The following is a 26,650-nucleotide window of genomic DNA, read 5'->3' as shown; positions in this document are numbered from 1 at the left end:
GAATTAATGGAGCACCTTTTTTGCATGTAGCCATCACATTTAAGGTGTTATGGTAGATTCCTTTTGCATGGCAGCCGTCATACTTAATGCAGTGTTGGAGCATCTATTGCATGTACCTGATTTGGAAGTGATGGCGCATTCAATGCACATTGGCCGAATTTGAAAGAAATGGTGCATTTAATGCACAAAGGATGCCATTTTGGGGCACGTAAAATTAATTGTATATGGTCGATTCCCACCTTGTTGCATCATGAGTGGAGAATCTTTTGGGGAAAACCCTAATTAGGGTTTTGCATGTAGCCAAGGCGTGAAGCCAATATAAAGGGGTGATCCCCTCATTTGTAAAAGGAGGGAGACTTGTATGAAATTGTTGCGATAAGTTTTGAGATAATAACAGTGAAACATTGTTCTTTGATGGTGTCCACTTAAGTTATTTTTTCAAAGCTTGCATGGTTTCACCTTGCTCACTTAGAGTAGTAGTATAGTGTTTTGATTTCAATGGAGAATGTAATGGTGTTCGATGAATTTCCATGGTTCATACTTTTTGCATCTTGGTGATTGTAAGTTGCAATGTAAAGTTAGTTTGAGCCCCTAAATTCGTGCTAAGTTTGATTGTGGATAGTCGTTTGGATTGTGCCATTTTGGGTGTTCAAATGCACTTTCTCGATTTGAAAATCCTCCAACATCCTCAGAAGATTGCACCGGTTCTTGCGGAGTTGTAGTTGATCTTGGCAAAGCAAAGCTTGGTTTATCTGGAATTTGTCCACCAAAGCACTATTCATTGATATCATTGCCCTTAGGAGTAGATGTAGATCCTCTAACCCTTTCACCTTTAGTTTCAGTTGATTTTGAAGCAAAAGCATCACAAAATCACCATATCCGATGATGAAGTTCCAAGCCACAACGAAAGAGTGAAAGAACGATTCAAACGTAAGGCCCCTTGGATTACTAGTAAAACACATCAGACAATTGAGTCACGTCCGTTGCATAAAGGAACCTTGGAGTAATTCTTTTGATCTTTTTTGCAATCTTAGCATACGGCCTAACCTTGATCAAGAGAGAGTAAGGTGACCGTTGGTAACTTTATTCTGTGTTAGACGTCGTCATAAAAAACACGTCAACACAACACTAATAAGATGAGATCGCGAATTTTCTTTCCATACAATACATCCCCAACTTTCATTAATGATCATCTATTTAATTGCATGCTTCTAACCAATGATTCCCTCCTATTTACATTCTTGCTTTTGTAAGGTAAAATGTGTACCATAGACATATGTTTATCCTTTTGTTTGTGGATGCATTTTGGTTTAGCTAGATTTTGTCTAAGAAAAAAAATTGATTTTGCTCAAAAAAAACTTGGTAAAAGAATCACAAAATTTACTTGCTCAATGGAAGTGGAACAAGTCTTCCCAATTCTTATGCAAATTGAATTGAATCACAAGACACATCCTAGGAGGTAAGCATTATCAACTTCACTTTGCTAAATCTAGAAGGCAATCTAGATTTCCTGTCTCCTCTTGCCTACACCTAAGAAGGTTTGATCTCAGTTAAAATAAGCTCAAATGAAGCCTTCCATGTTTTTATATTGGAAAGTTTTATTCATTTTTGTTCTATTTAAAATTGGTAGGCGTGAAAGGATGCCATGGCATCCCCAATTTTAGCAAAAAAGGAGGGGATTGTGGGGGTGTGTCCTCATCCCCCTACTCCCTCATCTCCAAAACATCTTGGATGTCCAAAATAGGCATATAATCCCTAGGGATGCACCCCCAACAAAGACTAATGTATTGTGTGAAATGACAAATATTCTCAATTCCTATAGAAATTTAACCAGTTGTTTTGGGGGAAAATTTGGATTTCCTATCATTTTGAGCTCCATAAAGAATTAAGTTTTTTGAGCCTTTGTTCGGATGTCTTCAAAGAAACCCATTTGTTGCTTCCTTGCTCTCAAACACACAATTGTATCTATCTCTCCTTGTTCGATGATACAATGTAGTGTTTCTCACCTACTCCCTCATTACAAAGTCAGTATCATCATTAGGCTAGTTGCTCGTGTACTTCCCCTCGCCTCACTAGTCGTTTCATTATGTTTGTCATCCCTACCACTTGGCTTAAAAAATTAATATGAGTTTGTGATCCAACATAAACTCCGTGAAATTAGTGCTAATCTTCTAGCAATTTGACATCTATAAACTCTACAATCATGCCCACTGCCACCTTTGCAACATCATCTGCCAACTCATTCCCCTCTCTAAACACGTGGGATATTACAAAGCCTTAATAAATAATTAAGACTTCCTTAATTTACCTAAGCCACTTGCCTAGCTTCCAGTTCAATGTATGCCCTATTTCTATAGCATTGAGTACGAGTTGTGAGTCTTCTTCCAAGTGGATTTTATCACATTTTAATTTCCTACCTGACATCAAACCTAGAAGAGCCACTTGAAATTGCGCCTTCTTATTGGTTGCTATCCTCAGTCTCTTTTCTATCATCATTAGTATCTTTCCTTATTTCTAATTACACAACCCACCCTTGCCCTCCTTGGATTGCCATCCGCTACTCCATCAAAATTGATCTTAATCCATCCTATATCTAGGGGGATTCATTTGACATCTTTCTTGATAGCTCTAGGTAAATCAACCTGCCCAACCCCATAAACGGGGGACATATGAAAGAAATATTCATTAAAAGCACAAACTTATCCTTTTTTCAATTTATTCATCATGCACACTACAGATCATAATTTAATAAAAAATGATAGTAGTTGTAGCTGAACATCTGTTTGTTTGATGTCCCCTCTTTATTCATAGTTATTTTTATTGATTGAATAATTTAAATTTACACAACAATCATATTTATATTTATTTAATATCAACATAATCTAGCATGATATCATGATTTCTTGAGTTGCCATCTCCATATTTTAGCAACTTAACATTCATTTGAGATCATGAAGCGTCCTTTCTTGATTTATTGGTTTTCTCATTATCCTTCGTTCTATGGATTAGTTCCTTAACTTTCATCTATTAATTCCTACTATTCAAACCTGCTACCATATAGAGGAAAGCCTCGCAATGAAACTAATAAAAACCCATGAAGGCAGCTGATGGAGACAAAAGGCATAGATCACAACTGGCCTATTTGAAAGTCAGGAACAAAAGAATGCTCTAGTTCTTACCAATCACTGTAAAAAGGTCCATAAAAAATTTGGGCTAACCCTACCGGCAAGCTGATTTGGTAATAATTCAAGAGCACTTGGATGGCAATGATACAAGCAGAAATGAAAAATATCGAAAAATCAAATTTTTTGGTATTTTTTACGTTTTAGTAATTTGCATTTTCATAGGCGTTCGAAGTAGAATTTGGGATCAAAACCATTGTCAATCCCTAATAATTGTTATCCAAAGGCAATGATTTTATGTGATTGAAATTAGCGCTCTTGGAGATCTTTCCAACAGTGTAAACAAATTCAAATTTTGATGACTAAGCAGAATGTTATGACCCCACCAAGTTGGGACAGTAAAAATACATGTTTTTTTTGAAAAATGTGAATTTGTTGTCATTTTATTCATATTCAAACTATTATTTAGAATTCTAGAGGGATGTGGTGGCTCTTGGAATTCTGTTCGAATTGTATAAACTGGATTTCAAACAAAATAAAGTATCTTTTGGAGCTGCATACATCTCTTTTTGAATTTGCTGTTATAAAATCGTATGTTGTAGAATTTACAATATTGCAGGTTGTATGGCAGGCATTGTCCTCTGAGTCCATAATTCAGATCACTAGCAGAGTACTCCTAAGTCCTAGCAGCCATGATTGACAATATCTCAAGAGGTAAAGAAAAATGGTAATGACTGTTTATCCCTGTGGTGTGTACTATAAGCAAGGGAAACTAGCTGGCCCTCTATTGCAAAGGGTAATGTGAGAATAAAAAGAGATGGTGCCATTATTTGGTGATATTTTTTAATCCATGGCATCTATTTCTCTATATGTTTCTTGGTTCTTTTTATTGCTCAAAAAATTTGACATGTTTTTTTAACTGTTTCAATTTTTTTCTTATCAAATTCTTTCTTGCAGATTCTAGGTCCTGAACATTCTAAAGTTTTAACCCTCCATTGCTCAATTTGAACAGATGATGCTGAACTTCAGGATATAACCAAACAATCGGTTCATGTGTTGAATGCGGTTCATTTTTCCCACCTAGGTGGAGTTTCATTGAAACATGAGTTTTGGTGGCACAACTTCCAGGAGCCATAACTTTTGACTTGGATGTTCGATTCACTATTAGAACATATCATTGGGAAGCTTGCAAAGAGATCTACCTATTAGTTTGGATTTTGAACCTTTTTGGGGCCTCTAAGGTCTTCAATTTTGAGTTTTAAGATTCATTGGAGAAATTACTCGAGACAAAACTTTGATATCTTTTAAACCATACATGATATTGAGATGATTCATTCACCAATCATCTTATTTTTCAATTTCACTCCTTGGGACCAATTTTCATGTTCATATGACCCCAAATGAGCAAAAGTCCTGAAAATAGCGTGTGACTATTTGTGGCTACTTTTAGCTTCTATACGTCTTATATAGTGCAACTATCATAATGGGCTCCAAGAAAACTAAAAAGAAAAACCACAAAACAAAAGGAAAATACAATATATCTTTTTTTGGGTGATGCAAGATTGCTCCTACACCCTGGATGCTCCTGCATCATATATTTGGAACAAAAAATCATCAACTTGATGAGAATTGCATATTTAAGCCTCTTCTCATTCTCAAAATACATGCCAAGAATTCCAAGGGTTTTTGTTGCCTAAGTTGAATTTACATATACTCCATTTTTTGATATATGAGTTTCTTCTCTTTTCTGATTCTTTTAAGCTATATTTGAGGTCCCTTTAAACTCAACTCCTTGTCATTGTCCCTTCCATTTGGAATTTTTGGTTTTTCCAAAAGATACCAACACTGGATATCTTGCTTAAGTTGCATGTAAGTTGGGTTGTGTTGTGCAAGTCAAGTTTGTGTTGGTTTTCAAAGAATATTGCTTGATAATTTAAAAAGAATTTTGGTACATAAAAGATCCATTCCAATAGTTGAAGCTTGCAGCCAAAGAGTCATTTCAAATCAGGATTTAGAAAATGTATAACAAATAACTTTTATCTCAAGGCTTGCATTTCTGATACCCAATAACAAAACTAGCTCCCCTTGATCAATTAGATGTCTTCAATTGGCTACCAACAATCAATAATTTTAGAGATCACACATATATAAAACTCATTAAAGGCAGATGATGCATCTCAAAACCCAATTCTTAAATTCGTAGACTTAACCAAAACCCAAAACCTTAGTTTGGATTTGTTCAATTGTCTTATTGCTCAAGCATTTTAGGTTGTAAAACCATAAACTCGTTTTTGAAAAATCATGGATTTGTCCAAGGGGTTGAACATAATTGGTTAAAGCATTGAGTTGTACTTGTGGAGATCCAAGTTCAAATCCCAAAGGAACATTTAATATGGAATTCTAAGTGTGGATGTGGTTCCTAAATAAGTCGATTTCTAGTTGTGAATCTTGGTCTTACATATGTGGCTTCTAGTGTGGTTGTTCCAAAGGAGTTGACATTAGTCTCATTTTTAGTCTCGCTAAAGTTTGTATGGGTCTCATGTTGATAATCATGTGAAAAAAGTATTTGTAAACAATTAGCAATATAAAAAATCATGGATTTAGAAGTTTTTCCATCTGCCTTTTACATCAAAACATTGTTTCCAATCTTTATCAACCACCATAGACCATAGTAATCTTCTTCACTTAGACAAAAGGTAGCTTACTATTAGCTAATTAATGTGCTTCAGAGCCACAATCAATTACAATGCTTGCTTCATACCATTAAGCATGTGTGATACACCTCAATACATATAAAATATAATCCTATATTTAGTTGTTTTCATCTACGTCCTTTGATTGCAACTCAAATTTGAAGATCATCAAAATCTTCTCAAAGCATCCATTAAAATACTTACAAATAATGAATGCTGAATTTTCAATCTTTTGATTGAAAAATCTATGTTATTGGGTGCGGTTATTTAGCCTCAGGTTTGCATACAGGTTCAGTCAAAGTTCGTTGTTCAGTACACCTAGGGTATCACTTGGGCACCTAGGCTCCCTAACCCAAAAGAAACTTATGCCCCCAGGTGGTACCCTGGACGTACTCAGGCAAAAGCCCATGAACTCGTCAAGTACTCACGAGACAATCTACCAAGCAAGTTATTTGTCCAATAACTTGCCAAAAATGTTTTCCTAAAAAACACACAAGTAAATGCAAAAAATCATGATTTTTTGTGTTAAAAACTCATCCAAATTCATATTATGACAGATTTGAAGTGACTTTTTGTAGTGTTTAGGACTAATTAAACAATCCAAACTAGTAGCAAATTCAATGCATTGAAGACATCTCCTTGAAGAGATCATTAAAATATCCTTTCAAATCACACCAGTTTGTATGATAAGTGATTCAAGGATGATAATCTATAGTAAAAGTATAGAGCCAGATAGTATAATTACCCATTGTTCATTAGACCAACTAAGGTTTTTTCCTATGTTATCGGGTTCGCCACCTTTGGTCCACGCACCCGAACCGGGTTCGCCTGGGTACGCCTTGGGTACATACCAAGGCGTTTGGGTTCTCCAAGATATAACTCTTGAGACTTCCACGTTATTGTTACATAGCTTGCCAAAAATCTCGAACACAACTTCTACGTATGACATGGCTAGTGGAAGTGACATTGTAACCTTTTTTTGCATCCAAAAACCCTAAAATGTCCCTAAAAGCACCCTTTGCATCATTCAGTTCTCCTCACACATTGATCAACGATGAAGTAGCATACTATTAAATGTATTTAGTTTTATAATTCTGAATATTTCTTTAAATTTTTGCATATAATATGTGTGTGTATATATGTGTGTGTGCGTGTGTGTGCGTGTGTGTGCGCACATATGTATATGGATGGATGGACTTGACCCACAAACCCAAAGAGCAAAAATAATTTTATCCGAACCTACGAACTAGGTTCGTGTACCCGAACACGAACTAGTAACTTAGGTTTTTTCTAATACTACATCAATTTGGAAAGCCCTTGAGGACTTGTGCAGACTCATTAAAGAATTAGTAATTATATAGCAAATAATAATATTCATTCATTTTGGAGTTAACCCTTAAAAATTGTTTAGTGAAATATAGTTGAGTAGCTTTTATAAAATATTCCATTCAGGATATTATAGTTACCAAATTATGAAATCAAACCCTCATTTCTCTTGAGATTGAACACATGTTTCCCTTTTTGCTTAAGGACAAAAACCTTTTTGACAAATGGATTAGAAGGCTTTCCTCTTATTCATGTGACTAATTCCTAAGATACCGGATTCTTCTATTTTAGCTTGGGTCCTGATACAAGTATGATTCGGGTTCAGGTATGGTTCGAGTACGACCTTGGGTTCTTCCTGGGTGCCTGGGTTCTCTGTGGGTTCTTCTGTGAAGGACCCACAAAGAACCCAAGCACCCAGGAAGTACCAAGGGCCGTACCCAAGCATAATTTCATAAATTAAAACCTCAATTTCACTCTCATAACTTTGTGACAGCATTTTTTATTAGAATATGCCAGCAAGCAAACAATTAAATATCATTCCAGTTGCATTTGTGAGCTATACCTATGAACACAGGGTTAGTAAACTTTATATCAGCATTACTGAGATTGATTTTAGTTGATTTACATTATGCATATGTAGCAGTTGTTTGCTTATGTTTTGTGAAATCACTTGCCTTATGTTGTTAATGATTTGGCATTTTGTCAAATATTTGAAAACTGAAATTGAACCAGCTTCTACACTTGGCACAGCTAGTAGTAATGGCATTGATTATGATTGACCTTGATGCTTCTGCTGAAGAAAATGAATATTAAAATCGATTATAATTTGAATTTGCATTGTGTAATGACATTTTGAGACTTGAGTATTTTCATTTTTGCAAATTATGAATGAGCTATCAAAATATTCTATTTATTGGCAATTATGGATTTATGAGTATCACTCTTCTTATAGTTCTACATTGATACAGTTTATATTTTTTAATTTTGATGTTTGAACATATATATATATATATATATATATATATATATATATATATATATATATATATATATATATATATATATATATATATATATATATATATATATAATTTAAAAATATATGTACCGATGTACCCGTACTCGTACCATACCCCCCAAAAAAAATTGTCGACTCTGCGATTTTGTACCCGATTCTGTATCCGTACCCGTACCCAAATCGGTAACTTAGAGTAATTTCAATCAAGAATTACTAGTGGACTATAAATATTGAACTTGGGAATGAAAACCCTTGTATCCAATGTTACAAAACTCGTTGAGTACTTACAAAACTCACCAATACTCGCAAGCCTATTTGCCAAGTGAGTTAATCCCCTGATAACTCGCCAATGTTTTTTTGTAAAACTTGCGAGTAAATGCAAAAAAATGCAATTTTTGTTTTTAAAAACTCGTACAAATTCATATAATTTATTTTTTCTTGCTTGCAGTTAAAAAAAGGCGATTTTCATTGGTGGTGAAGGCTTCAAAGGCCTTAAGTTGGTCTTGGTTAAAAAAACTTGTCCAATCTACCCCCAAACCATGAGGGACGCTACCCTTCAATCCCATTAGGGGTGTTGCCCCCAAAACTCCACCAGGGGCACTGCCCCTTGACAATGCTTTGGGTGTTGCCCCCAAACCCCCATGAGGGGCACTACCCCTCAACCCTATTAGGGTCGTCACTCCTAAATCCCCATTAGTTATTGGGATTTGTCAAATAAGAAACTTGATTACAATGAGGGGGTGACAAGGAATTAGGATATAACTCTTGAGACTTATACATTATTGTTACATAGCTTGCCAAAAATCTCTAACACAACTTCTACGTATGACATGGCTAGTGGAAGTGGCATTGTAACCCATTTAGAGGTTGGACCTGGTTTTTGGTCTATGATATGTATTGAACTCAAATTTTGATTTATATATGAGTAATATGCTCAACAAATAAAGTAATATCTGTGTTTTTGAAAAATATTTTTAAAAATTTATGTTAAAATGTTTGATTAAATTTTTGAGTTGTTGCCAAATTTTTCTCCAAGTTTTTTCAGATTTTTGGGCCTGCCAATTTATTGCCGAGTCCGAGTTTTTTAACTATGCTTGTATCCATTAGAGTGTTTCAATTCAAGTGAGTCTGGTGTAAGTTTGCATTTTATTCCAGCTTTTTAAGAATTGAATTTCCAATCTGGTACAAAAGTCCTTATTTGTGAAGGGTTTCTTTGTTATTTTAAGCGTATTATATATATTTTTTATTATATTCAGTAAGGAAGTTGATCCAGAAACAAGGCAGCGGTGCCCAAACAAATTATTCAAGTCTCAAAATTTTATGCAGATTATATTCAGGAAGGAAGACAATTCATATTGAATGACATTTGTTAGAAGTAATTACTTTGGTTTTAACCTGTTGAACTATCTCCAAGGGAATCATAATACATTCCAAATTGAAGTTTCATGTTCCAAATTGCCACCGTACCTTTCTAATATTCCAATGACACCTTTAATATACTAGGATCGCTGCTGTCTACCTAGCTGTATAAGGGAGTTTCACCCTACCATACTATATAATAAATGATGTTGGATTACTTTACATGTTTATGAGGTGCTGCAATTTATTTCTAAGTACTACCTCTTCGATATTCAATAATTTTATTCACTTGGGTATGCAGCTGCAGTTGTTCCCTTTTAATAAGTCACATTGAATTTTTGGTCAGGAGCTATGCAAATCTTTTTGGTCTTGGAATCTGATATTGGAACATTTGTTCATTGCTAATAGTTATATTATTGAACTAATTGTTGAAGAAGTTGTACCCATCAATTTAAAATAACATTAAAATTGTGCAGATCACCATTTTAGCATGAAACTTGTAGTGTTCTGGATGGCTTGCTGCCAGAACTAGTATTATAACAGCTGTAAAGTTGTATTTTGTTAATCTGCGCATTTCACTACCAAATTTATAAATAAATTTATTATTGTTTTGAAAGGCTTGCTGCCAGAACTAGATTATATCATTTTAGTTATTGTTTGTAATTAATCTAAAAGGCTTGCCACCAAAATATGCATGTCTTTACTTTCAGATTTTCTAATAGTTTAGATTGTACAATATTGAGTTGTGCAACTTGCTACCAACAAGCTTATTGCTACAATATTATTTTAATCCTTTCACCATATGCTCTCACCTCACCCACATCGCGATCTTGGTGATCAAAAGGTGCTAAGGTCTTAATGCTTTTCGTCTTTGTGAAATTGCAAGAGTAAAAAAAAGAATCCAATTCAAGATATTAGAACCATAAGCTCCTTTAGATGCACTGAGGCACTAAGGCCTACTATATACCTATTCAAGTTGCATTCAATCAACATTTGCTGCTCAAGCTGTCTACTAGCCTTTATTTCAATGGATTATGAACAAAACTCTTTTCTTGTCTCCTCCCTTGTGCTTGCAAGTTAAAAGGTGTCTTTTGAGAGTGTTAGAGGTCATTTTAGAGTTAGGTTTGAGTTAAAATCTTCTACTTTTTTGCTTTAATTTTTTTAATTTATATGGCTGAGTGTTACAGCTGAATCTTAGTGCCAGGACTCACTGAGTTTGGTGGGTCTAAGCAAATTCACCAAGTAATCAGGTCTCAATTTCGTTAACCTTGTATACCTTAAATGGCTCAAGACTTGTCGAGTTTGGACAAGAGTCTGTGAATCTTGTAACTATGATAACACCATTGCAAGTAGATGGGGTTCTTGCAATAATTCCATCTTGTCAGGAAATATAAGCATGAAGCAACCAGCAAGGTGGTGGATATGCTCTCTAAACCATCTCTTCTCTCTACAATAAGAACTCTTACTATGTTGGAGTCTTTTGGAAAAGAGGTATATACTGAAGATTACATGCATGATAATGATTTCAGTGAGGTGTACCAGACAGCAATACGACATAAGTATGATGGATTTGAGCCTAAAACTGACTACCACATCCTACATGGGCTTCTATTAAGGCAGGGGAAACTTTGTATGCCTAAAGGAGGAGATTTATGCTCATTAGAAAGGCACATACATCATTGGTCACAGGGCACTTTAGAGTGACCAAAACAGTAACAAATCTTCAGTAGTATGTCTTTTTCCGAGGTTATAAGGAGTTGCTAATTGTTTAGTATAAGCAAGCCCAACCATTGGAAACCTGGACTGCACCAACCTTTGCCGGTGCCTAAGAGGCCATGGAAGAGCATCTCCATAGACTTTGTAAGTGGATAAATACGGAAAGGCATGGAAATGGCTATATCTTTGTTATTGTTGCCCAATTCTTTAAAATGCACGTTCTAATGGCTTACAAAGAGACATTAATCAGGAGTGATGCAGCTGCGTTATTCTTCAAGCATGTGTGGACACATTCTGGATAATCAGAAAGCATTATATCAAACAAAGATGCAAGGTTTCTGAGCAAGTTTTAATGTACACATTGGAGTAGAATGAATATAAAGTTGAAACGGTCTGCAACTTTCCATCCGCAAATGGATGGATAGAGTTAATGAACATAAATTGGTAAAGCTGCTTCAGGAGCCCAATCAGTAAAATTCCAACGGTTGGGATGATCATTTGGTATGCATACAACACTTATAACAAGGCCATTCATTCGTCCATGAATTTATCTCTGTTTAAGGCTTGTTTTGGCTATTTGCCACCTAGCCATTTTGGTATGGTCAAGACAAAATTTAGAAATTGGAATTCGGAGGTGGAAAAAGATAACAAGTTCAAGGACAAGGCCAGACAAATACATCTTTGAGTGCAAGAAAAACTTAAGGCACTTCAAGCCAAGCATTAATGGCAACATGATCAGCATAGGGTGGGGCACAAGTTCCATGTTAGTGATAAAGTAAGGGTATACTTCAAGGAATTACAAACCTCTAAGGTATGGTCCTTTTGTGATCATAGAGCAGGCTTTTTTCTGTTCCACCATAGTTTGGATAGGTGGGACAGAAAGCTTTCAGATCAGATTTGCCCAAATACATGAAGATTTTCTCCATAATCAATGTTGACAAGTTGTGTTTGTTCAAGCCCTCTTTGTTGGATGAAGAGGATGATGTCGTCTTCCCATCCATGGATGATTCTTTACATAAAGAGCAAGAAGAACTAGAAGATGATGTTATACTTCACAAGAAGAACTAGAAGATGATGTTATCCTTCCAAAGAAGGTTAGCAGACCCACCATCGTGAGCACAAAACACTGTTGATAGGTCAAAAATGGTAACTTCCAAGCAAAGCTAAGTGGGCTTCCAAAGAAGAAGTGGAGAAAAGATTCCCACACTTGATCAATTCCTATGCTTTTTGGGACCAAAAGACTCTTGGAGCGAGAGGTATGAACCAAAAAACTGGGTTACTAATGCTGAACCAATCATGTCCAAGTGGAGAGTTCAACTCAGGAGTTGAGACTACGAGACTCTTTCCTTTGTAAAGTTGAGCTTCATGATGCATGGCAGTGTATAAAGTGGATTGGAAGGTAGCAAGGCTGGTTCGGAACATGTTCGTGTCCTTTTGTTCAAGTTGCAAACATCAGTATGAAGTGGAAAATGTAAAATAGGGGATTAGCCGCTTTGCACAGGTGGTGAAATCACAAATGCCACAACTTTTCTATACTGTTTAAAGTGGCAAATTTGTCTTGATATAGTTAGTGAGTGGAATTTTGAGATGTTTTGGAATTAAAACGATTTATTTCACAATTATTTTCACCTTCTTGGCACCAAGAACGGGGGAGAAGCACTACATCCATTGAAAACATAAGTTGTCAAGGTTAGGATCAACTAAAAACCTTCAAATGTTGTTGGAATCCCATGTGCAAGTGGAAAGATTCAAGGTTTGACGTCACAGGGGTAAGAATAAGTGTGAACGAGCTCCATAAACCGTTGTCAAAGCTCCACTTAGCCCTTAAGGTGTTGTTATACCTAGTAGGATGATTATGATAGTGAGAGACATGCTTATAGCATACTCTTCCTCAGTTTTTCTACCACCACCATATGAGGGTCTTCTCCAGAGGAAACTTGGCGTATTGGTTTCCATCTTGTTTGCCTATACTCTGTTTTTCATGTTTCCACAATGCTGTGAGTTGATGAACATGTTAGGACTATATTTTTTGGTTCACGCATGAGTGTTAAGAGTTTAGACAAAAGTTAATTAAGGTCACAATAGTGAGTCGACATAGAAATCTCTTTGTTGGTGAGCACTTGAGGCACAACCTCGATGCTTTTACAAAATAAACAGCACCTAAGGCACAACCTCAATGTTTTTACAAAACAAACAGCACCAACAAAGAAACGCTATCCCTTAGGCACATTAAAACCCTGGCCCTCTAGGCCTCTAAATTTGTTTACCTTGATAGGAAAACGTACTTAGCTATTGATTATTTAAACTCGTAATACAAGTGGTAACCCAAGGCCTTAGCCTCTTTGAACTTGTATGAAGGTTATATCCGATGCAGAGCAAGGGTATGAATGATGTAAAAAAATCTCAATCAACAACTTGGAAGGGTATTTGGATCATCACACTACACACTTTCTTCACAAATCACCACTAGGCCTTGGAGCCCTCCTGAAGGATCTATTCCCCCATAACTTTTGAGGCATGAATGATAATCAAAATGTAAGACTAGTTTCGGATACCCTTTTTGGCCTTATTTAACATACCCCAAATTTAGGGTAGGTTGTTTTGTATGGACAGACCCTAATTTTGACTGTCCTATTTCTTGATCCTAAGGCATGGTAGCAGCAAATTGGGTTTTTCGACCATAAAATTCAAACCAGATTTCATACCAAAATTATAAACACAGTTCTAGATACACATTTGGTTGTTTTATAACATATCTTGAAATGGGTAGGGGGTGTTTTGGAACACAGGACTCAAATTAGGCCTACTAGGGTTTCAGATACTTACAAAAATGATCATAACTTCTGCAAATCTTCATTAAATTGAACCAAACCAAAAGCAAATGAAACTAGATTTATTTATCCTTCTTTTTCCCATTGGTTTCAAGCCAATACAGGTTTGTACAAGGACGTACAAAGCACTACAACAGAACTGTTACAGAGAAAACTGAGAATTGCAGCCACTAAAACGTTCTAACTTCCTCAAAATTCAATGAAATTGAATGAAACAAAAAGGAAAAAAAAAGTAGATTTGATGGTATTTCATCCCCAATTGTTTCCAAGTCAGTATCAATTCATACAAACATGTACAATACAAAGAAACAGCAAGGTAATGTTCAGATTTGCAGAAAACAGAGATATATTTTTATTCCAACTTCAAGATTTTCAATTATCACCATCTCCAACGACCTCCAACCATGGAATTCGAGTTGGAGGCCATATTTATACATTTTCGATCAATTCCAACTGTTTTGTAACCCCTTCTTGATTTACATTGACCCTTCATATTCCACATTGTGCAATTTTACAACATTTGCAACATTGACATTTTTAATGACAACTAAACACTTCCAATCACCTAATGACCTAACTTAGACTCCAATACTCATGAAATGGTCTTCTTAGACCTTATTATACCAAAGACACGAAACTAAAAACCAAAATGATGAAATTGCCTCATGGAGGCATGAAATCAACTAGATGCTCCTGCACTAATATCTAGATTGATGCTAAGCATCCACTACAACTTGATTGGCTTGCAAAATACAATGCCATAGGATCTCAACCCAAAAAAATTTGTATTCTCATACACAAACCATAGTACATATTCATCAATTCAATTCACAAACTTTTAAGCAATGAATTTTTTTATCAAAACATTAAGGCAAATGAAAAGGTCCACATACAATGAGGTAGCATAGACCTGGAACGCTAAAAGATTCATGGAAACTAGAACGCGATACGATTCTTGGAAAAAGTAAAATGTTGTAGGATAAATAGAGAAATTGAAATTATGGCTAAGAAAAAAGGTGAGGCGTGAAGGTTGTACAGCCAAAATCTTTCTACAAGAAGAAACTATAATAGAAATCTCACATATATTTGCTCTCTTTCAATAAAGGACATTTTCCTTTCGTGTTCTCCAATTGCTGCTCTTCAGAATTCATCGAATAGGGATAGTAAGGTAATTGGCATACACATCATCCTACAAAGACACTTGTCCTTTATATCAGCGCTTATGTATATAGGGCTTATTGGCTTGTCCTTTATAGCACTTGCAAATTAAACACTTACAGAATACAATGACATGTCTAGGCGTGAATGCGACCCTAAATCTGCTAGTGTGAGGACTCCAATTGGCAAATTAAACACTTAAAGAATGTTGATCTAGAGTCGACACGAGAGATGGGGTTCAGGTACGAGGGTAAAAACAAATTTTGAACAACAAAATAGGAGTAAATGATCAGCAATTTCCACTAAAATTCTACTTGTGAGAAAAATTCAGCTAACTTCAAATTGCAGTGATTTTAGAGTGGAGTCGTAAAGTGTGCATTAGAATGGGTAATTTAGCTTGCAAATGATAAGCAACTTGAAGAATGGAAACAAGAAACATGATCAAAGGCTTGTTAACCTAGAAACCTGATAAATAGTGAACAGAGGGAAGAATACTGTGTTAAATCCTTTTGTCTATAACTGAAATGTTTACTGTTACCATTAATTATTGAATTGACAAAAGAGTAACACAATGAAGCAAACCTGTCATGACAACAGGACAGCATTTTTTACACTCCTGCCTGCATTTCTTGGGCTTGCAGCGGTCCGAGCTAACAATAGCAATCCTTGTCAGCCGATCCGTCATTTTGTCCGCTGAAAACCCGAGAATTAAAATCCTAAAAATATCGGATCTCAATAAATAACCCTACACATTCAGATATTTCCTCTACAACGTTGCAATAACTTCGATTACGTTTTTATATTAATAGATCCTTGGAGGCTTAGTTCAATATAATTATAAAAATGGAGCTGGATGGCTAAGTTCAAAAAAACTAAAGACTAATAAGGATCACATAAACTCTGTCTGAAACAACAAATTACGAGAGTCTATTCATTTATTTAACGCAACTATAAATTATTGGTTTTTAAATACATGGAGAAGAGATTTTATATCTGTGAGGAATTTTTGAGAGGTTCACTCTTTGGTAAACTCGGCAGATTTTATGAATTAAGGATTGGTAGCAGCCACACCCTAAACCACTGGGCCAGCCATACTTCCTATAAATATTTCGGTTCCAAATCAAATTAAGTACATTTGAGCTACAGACTATAAATGACATAAAATGACAGACTAATGAATCCCAGTTCTTTCGAACCCTTTCCTCTGCAGAAGTATATATTCAATCCACAATAAAGATTTAAAAAACATATTTCCCCACTCCTTCCTCATTTCAGAAAATCTTCACCTTTCTCTTAGTATGCTCTTTTCGATGTGTAACAGCACCCCAAAGCAGTAGAAGGCAACAGCCTGAAGCGGGGTAAGATTTTCGCTTGAACAGGTTATGTTCCGTATCCATGGGGTTTCAGTGTTCATTTGGGTTATTTTTATAGAGTTTGAAGGAAGTTTCTTTCTTGCAAATATCTCGGCAAAGTAAAAAAAATTCTTTTTTTCTTTTTAGGGAAATGAAATAAAATGATTTAAATTAGATTCATAAGACTGAAAGGTTATGGAATCATTGATGATATGTTGTTAGTACTGTTTAGAGATTTGTAAGACAAGTTTTTCTTTTATAAATTTGAGAAAATAATTTTTTCAGTATTTTAATTTATTTTTTAAATAATTCTATCATGAAATTTATTTTAATTGTTTTATCTTGTTTGGTTTAGATGTCTATTATAAGAATGAAATATTCATCCATTTCTACTATCCTTGTGATACAGAAAATGCAAACCATTTCTCATTCTTCATTAGGTATCATATAATGAAATAATTTGCACAAGAGAAGAATATAATATGAAATATGTTGAAAATACTTATTATTACTTGAAAACAATAAATGACTTTTGAAGGGATAAACTTCTAAAAGTCTTCAATTAGAACATGATTTGCAATATGATGATAATAAATTAACCTCTAACTTATATATATACTTAATTATGCAATGGATGCAACCTAAATCCAACTTAACTACCCATGGAGGACTATATTAATGATCATATAGCTTATTTAGGAGTTATGGTAGCCACAAGACAACTATTCATATCTCCATCCATACTATAGGTTAAGGGCATAGAATGTCCCTCCTCTTCGCAAAAGCATTATCTTCAATGCCAATCAAATGTGGATGCTCCTCCTCAAAAGCTTCAACTTTTCAAATGGCATCTTCGATTGGCAAATTCATCCACTAAATGAGGCACTATGTGATTGTTCATGGAGGGACATGTAGATCAATCATAGTGTGAGACATGTAAAACTAGATGTATATTTGTTGTTGGAGATAACTCAAATGTGTAAACTATGTATTATCTATCTTCTACATAATCTCGTATGGACCATAATATTTTGATTTTAATTTGTCTTACTTTGTTTATTGCTTCAAGGGCGTGTGTTTATACGGTTGCAATCTCAGAAAAACATAATCACTTGAGCACTTCAATACTCATTTTAATATGTTATTGGTCGATCTATTGTTTCATTTCATTTTGTGTCATGCTAAATTAATCTTGAGTCCAGAAAATATGTATTACTGATTATTCATGTGATCTTCTACAACCTAAACTATTGGTGGCACCCTCAATTATGATGTGATGAATGGGAGATGGCATCCATATAATGTCATAAATGGGGACATTTTTGAAGAGTTGTGGAAGAAGTGTTATACCACAATTCTACTAGTAGTAACCAAGCCACCAATTAAGATTGTGTATCTAAAGTCAAACAATCTAGATATTCATCCAAGCACTTAGTGATAGCTTTAATTTTCCCATTTAATCGAGAATGATATGAAGAGATGTGAAATAATTAAGAAATCAAATAGAGAATAAATATGTCCAAGAGTTACTAGTAAATATAGGACCAAGATCACTAATGATAACCTTTGGGGTAACATGTACATTTGTATATTCCTCTTAAATGATTTTTCCATTATACTTATTATATTTAGGATGGGATAATAAAATATATTTGGTAAGGCAATTCACTACTTCAATGATGACACTTTTACTTCAAATCTTGAAGGCCTACGATGAAATCTAAAGATACCTCTTTGGGCACTTCTAGCTAGAATAACCAAGGGTTGTAAAAGACCCAATTTCTTAATTGTCTCACCTTTATTTCTTTGATATACCAAAATTTCTTAACATCGCCTTTAATCCCTTTCCAAAAGAAATCCTACTCGATTGAAAAGAAATCCAGCCAGAGAATCGTGGACTTGCTATAAAATCTTGTGTTTTGAGGGTGGAATTCTCACAAAGGTATAATCTCTCTATTTACCACAAAGAGTCCATCTTCAAACAAAACTTATTTGAACTATTTAGATCATTTTTCATAATTGTTGAATGGGATTTCTTGTAGCAACATCATTTTGCCACTCTAATCTGGCTTCTTCAATTCAAACTACTTTTAACATTGAAATGGTGCACAATAATGCCTCATTCTTTCTATATAGTGCATTAGTCACTACATTCCTCTTCCTTTTCTTATAGTTGATCTCAATTACTTTTAATATTGAAAAGGTGCACAAAAATGCCTCATTCTTCCTATATTGTGTAATAGATTCCTCTAATGTTTCTTATAATTGATCTCAAAGTCATAACCCAACAACTTAGTGACCCATTTATGTTGTTATATAAAAGGTAACTAGTATAGAAAATATTTTAGGCCCTCCACTATCTCACTTCAAGAATAATAACTAGCATTTCCTTCACATAAATAGATTTGAGTTTGTTCTTACCCTTCAAATAGTTACTTTATAAATTAGTGGGCCTACCTTCTTGCATGATAACTACTCCTATACTGTTTGTTTGTTTGTTTCTTGAAGCATCTTACTCCACAACAAATATTTGATGAGAGAATTGCTAGAACTAGAGTGGTACACATAGCATTCTTCAATCTCTCAAATTTGTAACAACCAACTCATTTCACTTAAAATAATCCTTTTTCAATTGAGATTTGAAGGGTGTTTCTATTCAACCATAGTTCTTTGTAAATCTTCTATAATATCCATTGAGTCTTAGGGAACCCATTAAGTTCTTAACTATGAATTATTTACCCATCAAATATGGCCTCCATTATGGGTAAGTACAAGCCAATGGGTTCATTTTTAGTGGAAGTGTTGGGCTTGAAAAATATCAACAAGAACAAGTATCTATTTAATAAAAATGTGTATGTGTGTAGGATCACGCTCCCAAACCTAAATTTCTACTCGTATGAAATGGGTATTTATATTGGTTTTTAAAATGGTTACCTATTTCTATTTACATCACATTCGTGCTCCTTTTTAAAATGGGTACACATTTTGGAGCAAGTACATGTTTTATAAAATTTGAAATTTGAAAACCATGGTTTTGCTTTTGTTTTAGCTTTGGAAAACCAACCCTCAATATTAGACCTAAACTACAATGACATGAAAACACTAGAAAAAATGACTTTAGCAATATGATTAGTTTCTTTTCATTAAAAAAAAAAACAGAAATCAAAATCAATTATAAATGACAATGTCTAGTTTTCAAATATGTATTTTTTTATGATTGGACACATTTTTCTACTTATTAATTAATTTTGAATGAAAGTGATTCATAAACTTGAAATGTGAGGTGTTAGTATTTTTTAATAACTTTTCATTTGAAAAAAATAAAAAAATAAATGTCATCAATCTAGACATCATTCTTTACATGATGAAAAAATCATTTTATGATTAGTTTAGCTCAAATTATGTTGGTCATACTTTCAAAAATAGCAATTAGGACCAATAAAGAAATAAGTTAATAAAAAATAATTATTTTATTTAAAAAATTCTCATCAAACTTCATTATAATACACATATTTTCTCAAAAGAAATTAGAAAAAAACTACTTTTTTATGTCAAATTACGATAGTTGTATGTACATGCATATTTTGGCCCTAAAAAGTGACTAAAAATAATTATTTTGGTACATCCTATACAAAATTAATTTATATCATCTAATTAGAATAAATTACATATTGGAAAATTAGACTCAATATCTTACATTTCATTTTACTGAACTTTCTTAGTATTTGTAGATCAGGAAATTGGCAATCATCAAAACAATAGCAATTAGGACAACCACAAAACCTAAAGCTGCTATGAAAGCAATCCCAATCCAATCAATGAAGACATAAAGACAAGATATTCAAATCAAATGAAATCAGAGCAAACCGACGCAGATATCTCTTTCATGTGGCTCCATTGTTCTTCTTTCACCTTCAAATTTGATGTGGATCTCACCTACAAGTGCAAAATGCAAGTGGAAAGCAAGTTGTTGAGAGATGAAATTCGTAGCATAAGGTTACTCGAAAATGTGATTGATTGATCCTTTCATTGAAGAAAATCATCCAATTTATAGACAAATTGGAGAGAGGACAAGATTAGCATGAAGAGATTTGAAAGGAAATTCAAATAAAGAATGGCAAAATTATGACAAATGTATGACAATTTCTATGCAAGGTGTATGACAAATTATGACAAGATTGAAATGCCATTCCCATGAAATTAGGGGAAATATTAGAAAAATTAAAGAAAATAGGAGAAATAGAAATTAGGAATTAGGAGAAATTAGCAAATTAGAAAATTAAGGAAAAAGATGAAATAGAAATTAGGTGAATTAATTAATAGGTTTTCATCCATTAATTAATTCATGGAAGAGACCTAGGACTAAATAAATAGATTTATTTAACCCATAAAGAAGAAGAAAGGGATTAAATGAACAAATCATAAAACCCTAGAAATAAGAGGACAAGGAATTAGGTCAAGACAACAAGAAATTAATGTAGGTTCGATCATGATTCTGATTGACAAAGGACCAACGTTGATAAATGATTGAGATTGGTTGACAAAAATCAATGACAAATTGACCAAGATTGACAAGGACAAAGATTGATGATGAATTGATCGCAAAATGACAAGATTGACAAGGACAAAGATCGACCCAAGTCATGACTAAAGATTGCTATCGACAAGACCTAATTCAAAAGTGAGAAAAATGAGGAATGCAGAAGAAGGACTCGATGCTCGCAAATGATAAAGACCAAGTGCGCAACATAGAAGAAATGTTAATGCGACGCAAGAACCCTAAAATAAGGCAATGCGCAAATGTTAAAGTATGACTCCACAAGCGTTGACCATTTTTAGATGTCTACAATATTATATATGTAATTGCTTTAGATTTATATTTCAAGTATGACAAAATTTGACTTTCAAGAAAAACACTTCCTCTTTTTGACCAAAATTGGATCCGTTTTCTTGCACTTACCCCTATCCAACTACGTGAGGAATGGTTAGTATTCCCTTCACATAAATAAGTTTGATTCTTTCCCTTCAACTAATGACTTTCAAAAGTAATGGGCCTACCATCCTGCATTAGAACTATTCATACCATTTTCTAAAGTACTCATAGCCTCTTTCAATCTTTGAATTTTTTTTTAGCTAACTCATTTCACTAAAAAGCATAGTTTTTCAATAGAGTTGTGAGTGGTATTGTCATGCAAAGTCGTAGTTCTTTATTAATATTTTATATTGGCCAATGAGTCCTAAGAAAACCCTCAAGTTCTTAATGATTTTAGGAGGATCACTCCATCATAGCCTTCAATATTTTGGATTAACTTTTACTCCTTTTTGAGACACTATGTGATTCAAGTACTCCACCTTTGTAAGAAAAAAAGCACATCTAGAAGGTTTAGCATAAAGCTAATTTTATTAGAGAATTTTAAATCCCTAATTTACATGGAACAAATGGCATCTCACATCTTACTATGAATCAATATTTCATCAAAGAACACTATTAGAAACTTCCTCAAAAATGACTTAAAAGTGGATTTCATTAAATATTGAAATGTAGGAGTATTAGTAAGACCAAATGGTATTATTAATGACCAAAACATACACACAATAACGTTATGGACTATAAAAATTGTTAGGATTAAAGTACCATCTACCTTGCAAATCCTATGGCATAGTTTCAACATCCTTGGAAACTATCCTAAGGCACTTAGGATGTATTGAGAAAATAATTTGTAATATTTAATTCTTACCATTGCTTGTAATACATTCATAAGGGGTTATGGATTACACTAGCACCGGTAAAAGTGGGTTGTGAACACAAATATTTAATTTTGTTTTCCCCACTCATGGATGTTTCCATACTCCTATTAAAGGCAAGCCATTTGTTTTGTATATTTTTTCAATAGTAACAACTCTAAGAGCTCTCTTCGCACAACACAATGAAGAATGAAAAGAGAGAGCAATATATTATATTAATCGAGTGCTTATGGGCTATGAGTTGAGATATACTCCCATTAAGTGTGCATATTTGGCAGTTGTCTTCACCTCCCAAAATCTTAGACACTATATGTTGAATCATAAGACATTTTTGGTAGAAAAGATAGATCCCCTAAAATACCTCCTCAACAAAGCAACTCTCACAAAATTATTATCTAAATGGGTGATGATCTAAGTAAGCTTGACATTGAATATGTAGATTGAAAAGCAATAAAAGGGAAAGTCATAGTTGACCAACTTGCAGATGCTCCTATTCAAGATGATCATCCCTTGTTATCTAAATTTCTAGATGAGCCAGTGTTTATGGTTACACCCTCCATCGAGTGGAAGCTCTACTTTGATGGTTCACACATAAGACATGGCTCGGGGTAGGAATTTTATTTATCACACCACAAGGGGATGCAATTCCTAAGTCATATAGAATAAATTTTCAATGCACCAATAACATTATAAAATATGAGGCCTTGATAATAGGACTAATAATCACAATGGAATGGAAGATCAAGAACCCTAAAATGTACGGTGATTCCCAACTAGTCATCTACCGAGTGAATGATGAGTATGATATTAAAGATGACAAATTTGTTCCTTACAAGAAATCGGTCAACTTTTTCAAGTCTCAATTTTATACAATTAGATTCGACCAAGTAACACAAGTGTAGAAAAACTAGCTAATGCCATGGTGACAATTGCATCGTTGCTTGATATGCCACAAAATATTGAGAAATGTAATTTTTTAGTGGAACAACTTCTAGTACCTACTTTTGAAGTTCCAGAGTCTAGCTTGTGTGTAAAATTGTTGGTCACAATTCTCCCTTGTACCAAGATATTTACAATTACAGGTCTACATACCCAAATCTTACCACCAAACATGTCCAATAACTAACATTGATCCTTCATTCTCCAAACTTCTAGATATGTTATCATCAGTAACACTCTTTATCATCAATCCCTAGACAAAAACCTCCCTAGATGTCTTGATTTGAAGAGGCACAAATGTCATTAAATGAGGTACACAATGTTATATGCGGAGCCCATTCTAGTGGTCCAAACTTGGCAAAGAAAATCATGAGAGCTAAATATTGGCCTACACTAGAGCAAGATGCCTAAAAGTGGGAGTATGGAAGAGGCAACAGGTGTCTTATGGTTTCCAGTCATTTATTATATTTAATGTAATGTTTATCTTACAAGTATAGGTGTCAATGTTGGAGGGAAGGTATTGGAAGCTAAACTGACGTCTTTTCAAGTTTTGTGGAGGCATTCTAAGAGTTGTGGTCATGAGTAAGGAAGAGTCTTCTTTAGGAACCTTTATTGATGGTTTTGGAGCTCTTTCCATTCTATAAATATAACCTTTTAAGTGTTAAATTAAGTGTGGATGTTATGTTTCTGATTTATGCTTTATTGTTGTTATATTATGCTGATGTTAATCATTATTTATTGTTGTTATAAATTCACATAATATAGGTTTATTAAACATGGTTAATAGGCTATTTTTTTACAACATAAGAAGAATGATCTAATCATGGGTTTTCCACAATTAAGACAACTTAATTTTTAGATTTGCATATGAGTTTCAGATTCCATGTTGTTGTTATCCAAGCCTTGAGTCTCATCCTTTGATTAGCTTATTGGAGACAAATTGATCTTCACAATCTTTGGTATTGAACCTATTTATTTCCAAACATTTGGTATCAAAGCTAAAGGTTACTAGTTCAAAGTATTCCTTTATTTTTAATTATTTAGCTTGGAAATCTTGTGGGAATCATTTAGAAGGAATTAAAGGTTGTCAGAAAGCTTTTGAGTCTGCAATGTTTTTTCTATGAGTTAGTTGGAAAGCTTTTGAGGCTATAATGTTTGCTCTATGAATTAACTCTGTTTTGCGGATTTGTGAGATTGGAAACCATGGATATTATCATTGTGATCTATGTTGGCATTTGAAGCTCATGCTTATGGATCTTCATGGAGTTTCTCATGCTTATGAATCTTCATGGAGTCTAATAATATGTATGTATCCTCTTTTTGGGGAATTTTGTTCCTTTACCTTGTGGTCATGTGTAGTGAGAAGGTATTTGTGTTGGATGAGTATGGACATCCTAGTCACATGGAGATACACCAGTTGTTTGGACTACGGAAAGGACTGCTTGTGTTGGGTTCATGGTTTTAGGCCATGGTTACGTGAAAGCATTGGAAGATAAGCCACTAACCTCTTTGAGAGTTGTGGAGCTAATATGATTCATATGGTTTAAGCTCCTGGACAACTTTCCTTTCCTTTCTTGGGTTGTAGCGATCTCTTGTTTTTAGCCATTGGGTTTTGTAGATTTGTAGTATTTTCATTGTTTAGATGGCGTGTATAATGTGAATGTTTAGATGTTTAAATGGATTTCAGATTTACAAAGATGGTTTTGTAGGTTTTACATGTTAACTAAAATCTGTGGTATGACTATATTCAGGGTGTTTTGGATGGAGACAGTTATAGGTTTGCATGGTTGCTTGGAAGGTTCTCCTCGATCTATGGTTACTCCTATGTAGGTTTGGTTGGAAAATCAGGTCTAGCATTGATTTTGGTGTTTGAGTCTTGGAAATCCACAAGTTATGCCTGATTATTTCTATTATGCACGATACTAATGTGAGGTTGAATCTTTCAGTTATTTGAGATTGGAGTATTGATTGTGTATTTCTTCTTTGAGATGTTGCATATATGTTGATCTTGTAGATTGTCTGATGAGGATTTAGTTTGGTAGGCTCTTGTTGGTCACCATTATTACATTGGTATTTTGATTGCAGTGAGAAAATGATTATTTGGAGTACTTGATCTATAGTTGATCATTTGAACCTTAGTCTAGTAGATTATGGTGGATGAGAAGCTCTATTCACTTTCAATGGAGCTTTGGTAATGATATTATTCATGATACCATGTATTACTTTCAATGGGAGCTTTATGCAGTCACATAACATGTTCTATCTTCTTTGTTTCAAGATTTTGGTTCTAAGTTGTTGTGGTTGCAGTTGTTGTAGGTTAAAGTTGGAAAACCTTTAAAGAACCATTAGGCAACCACAAAACCAAGTTCTTTGCAAAACTACCTAAACAATAAGTGAAAGATAAATTAACAATGCATAAAATGAAAATGGAATCAAATTATACCTTGCAGTGAGTCTATGACCTCCATTGTTCTTCTTAACCTCTTTGCAAGCATTTTCTTATAATTTTGGTGTGCACATAAGCAATTCAAAAGCATGATGATATGATAGCATAGAGATATTGAAAGTGTGGTTAGATTGAAATGAGGATTTGATTGAAATTTATAGAAGATTTGAATTCTGATCAATGGCTAAGATTGATTGGAATTTCAAGAAATCAACGAATAAGATTGAATGACACTCCAAGTTGCCATCTAGAAGTGGAGGAGAGGAAGAGTTAATTGAAAAAGAAAATATAAATGGAAGAGATAAGTGGGAGGAAAATTAGAAATGGAAGAGTTAAGTGGGAAATGAAATTAGAAAATGGAAGAGTTAAGTGGGGAGTGAAATAAGCAATTGGAAGAGATAAGTGGGAATAGATGGAAGAGTTGAGTGGGGAGAGAAATTAGAAAGTAAAAGAGTTAAGTGGGGTCATAAATAAATAAATAAAATTTATTTATTTCACCCACACATGATAATTAAATAAATTGAAAACTATTTAATTAAGGGGATTTAAAATTAGGGCTTAAATAATTATAAATAAAATTTATTTAATCATGGAAGAAATATTAGTTAGGGTAATTGAACAATGAAAATTATTTAATTGGAAGAGGGATCAAATAATTTAAATAATTATTTAATTGTAGAAGAAAAATTAGGTTGAGCGATTAATGAATTGAGGTTAATTAATTAAAGAGAGACAATGATCAACATTAATTAAATAGTGAAGGTTATTTAATTAATGTTTTAACTAAATAATTGAAAATTATTTAATTAGTAGGAGAAGAATATTAGTACTAACTAAATAATAAAATTATTTAAGCAATTTAGACGAAAAGTTAGTGAGAAGTGTCGTCTGAGACCTAGGACAATTTTTAGTGTCTATATTTTCTCCCCCTTTGAGACAATGTGA

General features: G+C 34.0%; 1 protein-coding gene across 3 annotated transcripts in view; it reads right to left on the bottom strand.

Moving 5' to 3' along the window:
* LOC131067789 (ABC transporter E family member 2) overlaps window positions 1-16,661 on the bottom strand; it is a 71,219-nt gene extending 54,558 nt beyond the window's left edge. For all 3 annotated transcript variants that reach the window (XM_058002940.1, XM_058002941.1, XM_059218116.1), the window contains exons 1-2: window positions 16,510-16,661; window positions 15,806-15,916 (exon numbers count right to left, since the gene is read on the bottom strand). In XM_058002940.1, coding sequence (XP_057858923.1) covers window positions 15,806-15,908 — 103 coding nt within the window. In that variant the 5' untranslated portion in view covers window positions 15,909-15,916; window positions 16,510-16,661. The remainder of the gene's footprint in view (window positions 1-15,805; window positions 15,917-16,509) is intronic.
* Between the last annotated feature and the right edge of the window lie 9,989 nt (window positions 16,662-26,650).

Source organism: Cryptomeria japonica, chromosome 3 (assembly GCF_030272615.1).
Source record: "Cryptomeria japonica chromosome 3, Sugi_1.0, whole genome shotgun sequence".
NCBI classification, from domain to species: Eukaryota; Viridiplantae; Streptophyta; class Pinopsida; order Cupressales; family Cupressaceae; genus Cryptomeria; species Cryptomeria japonica.
This window is presented reverse-complemented; position numbering and strand designations above follow the sequence as displayed.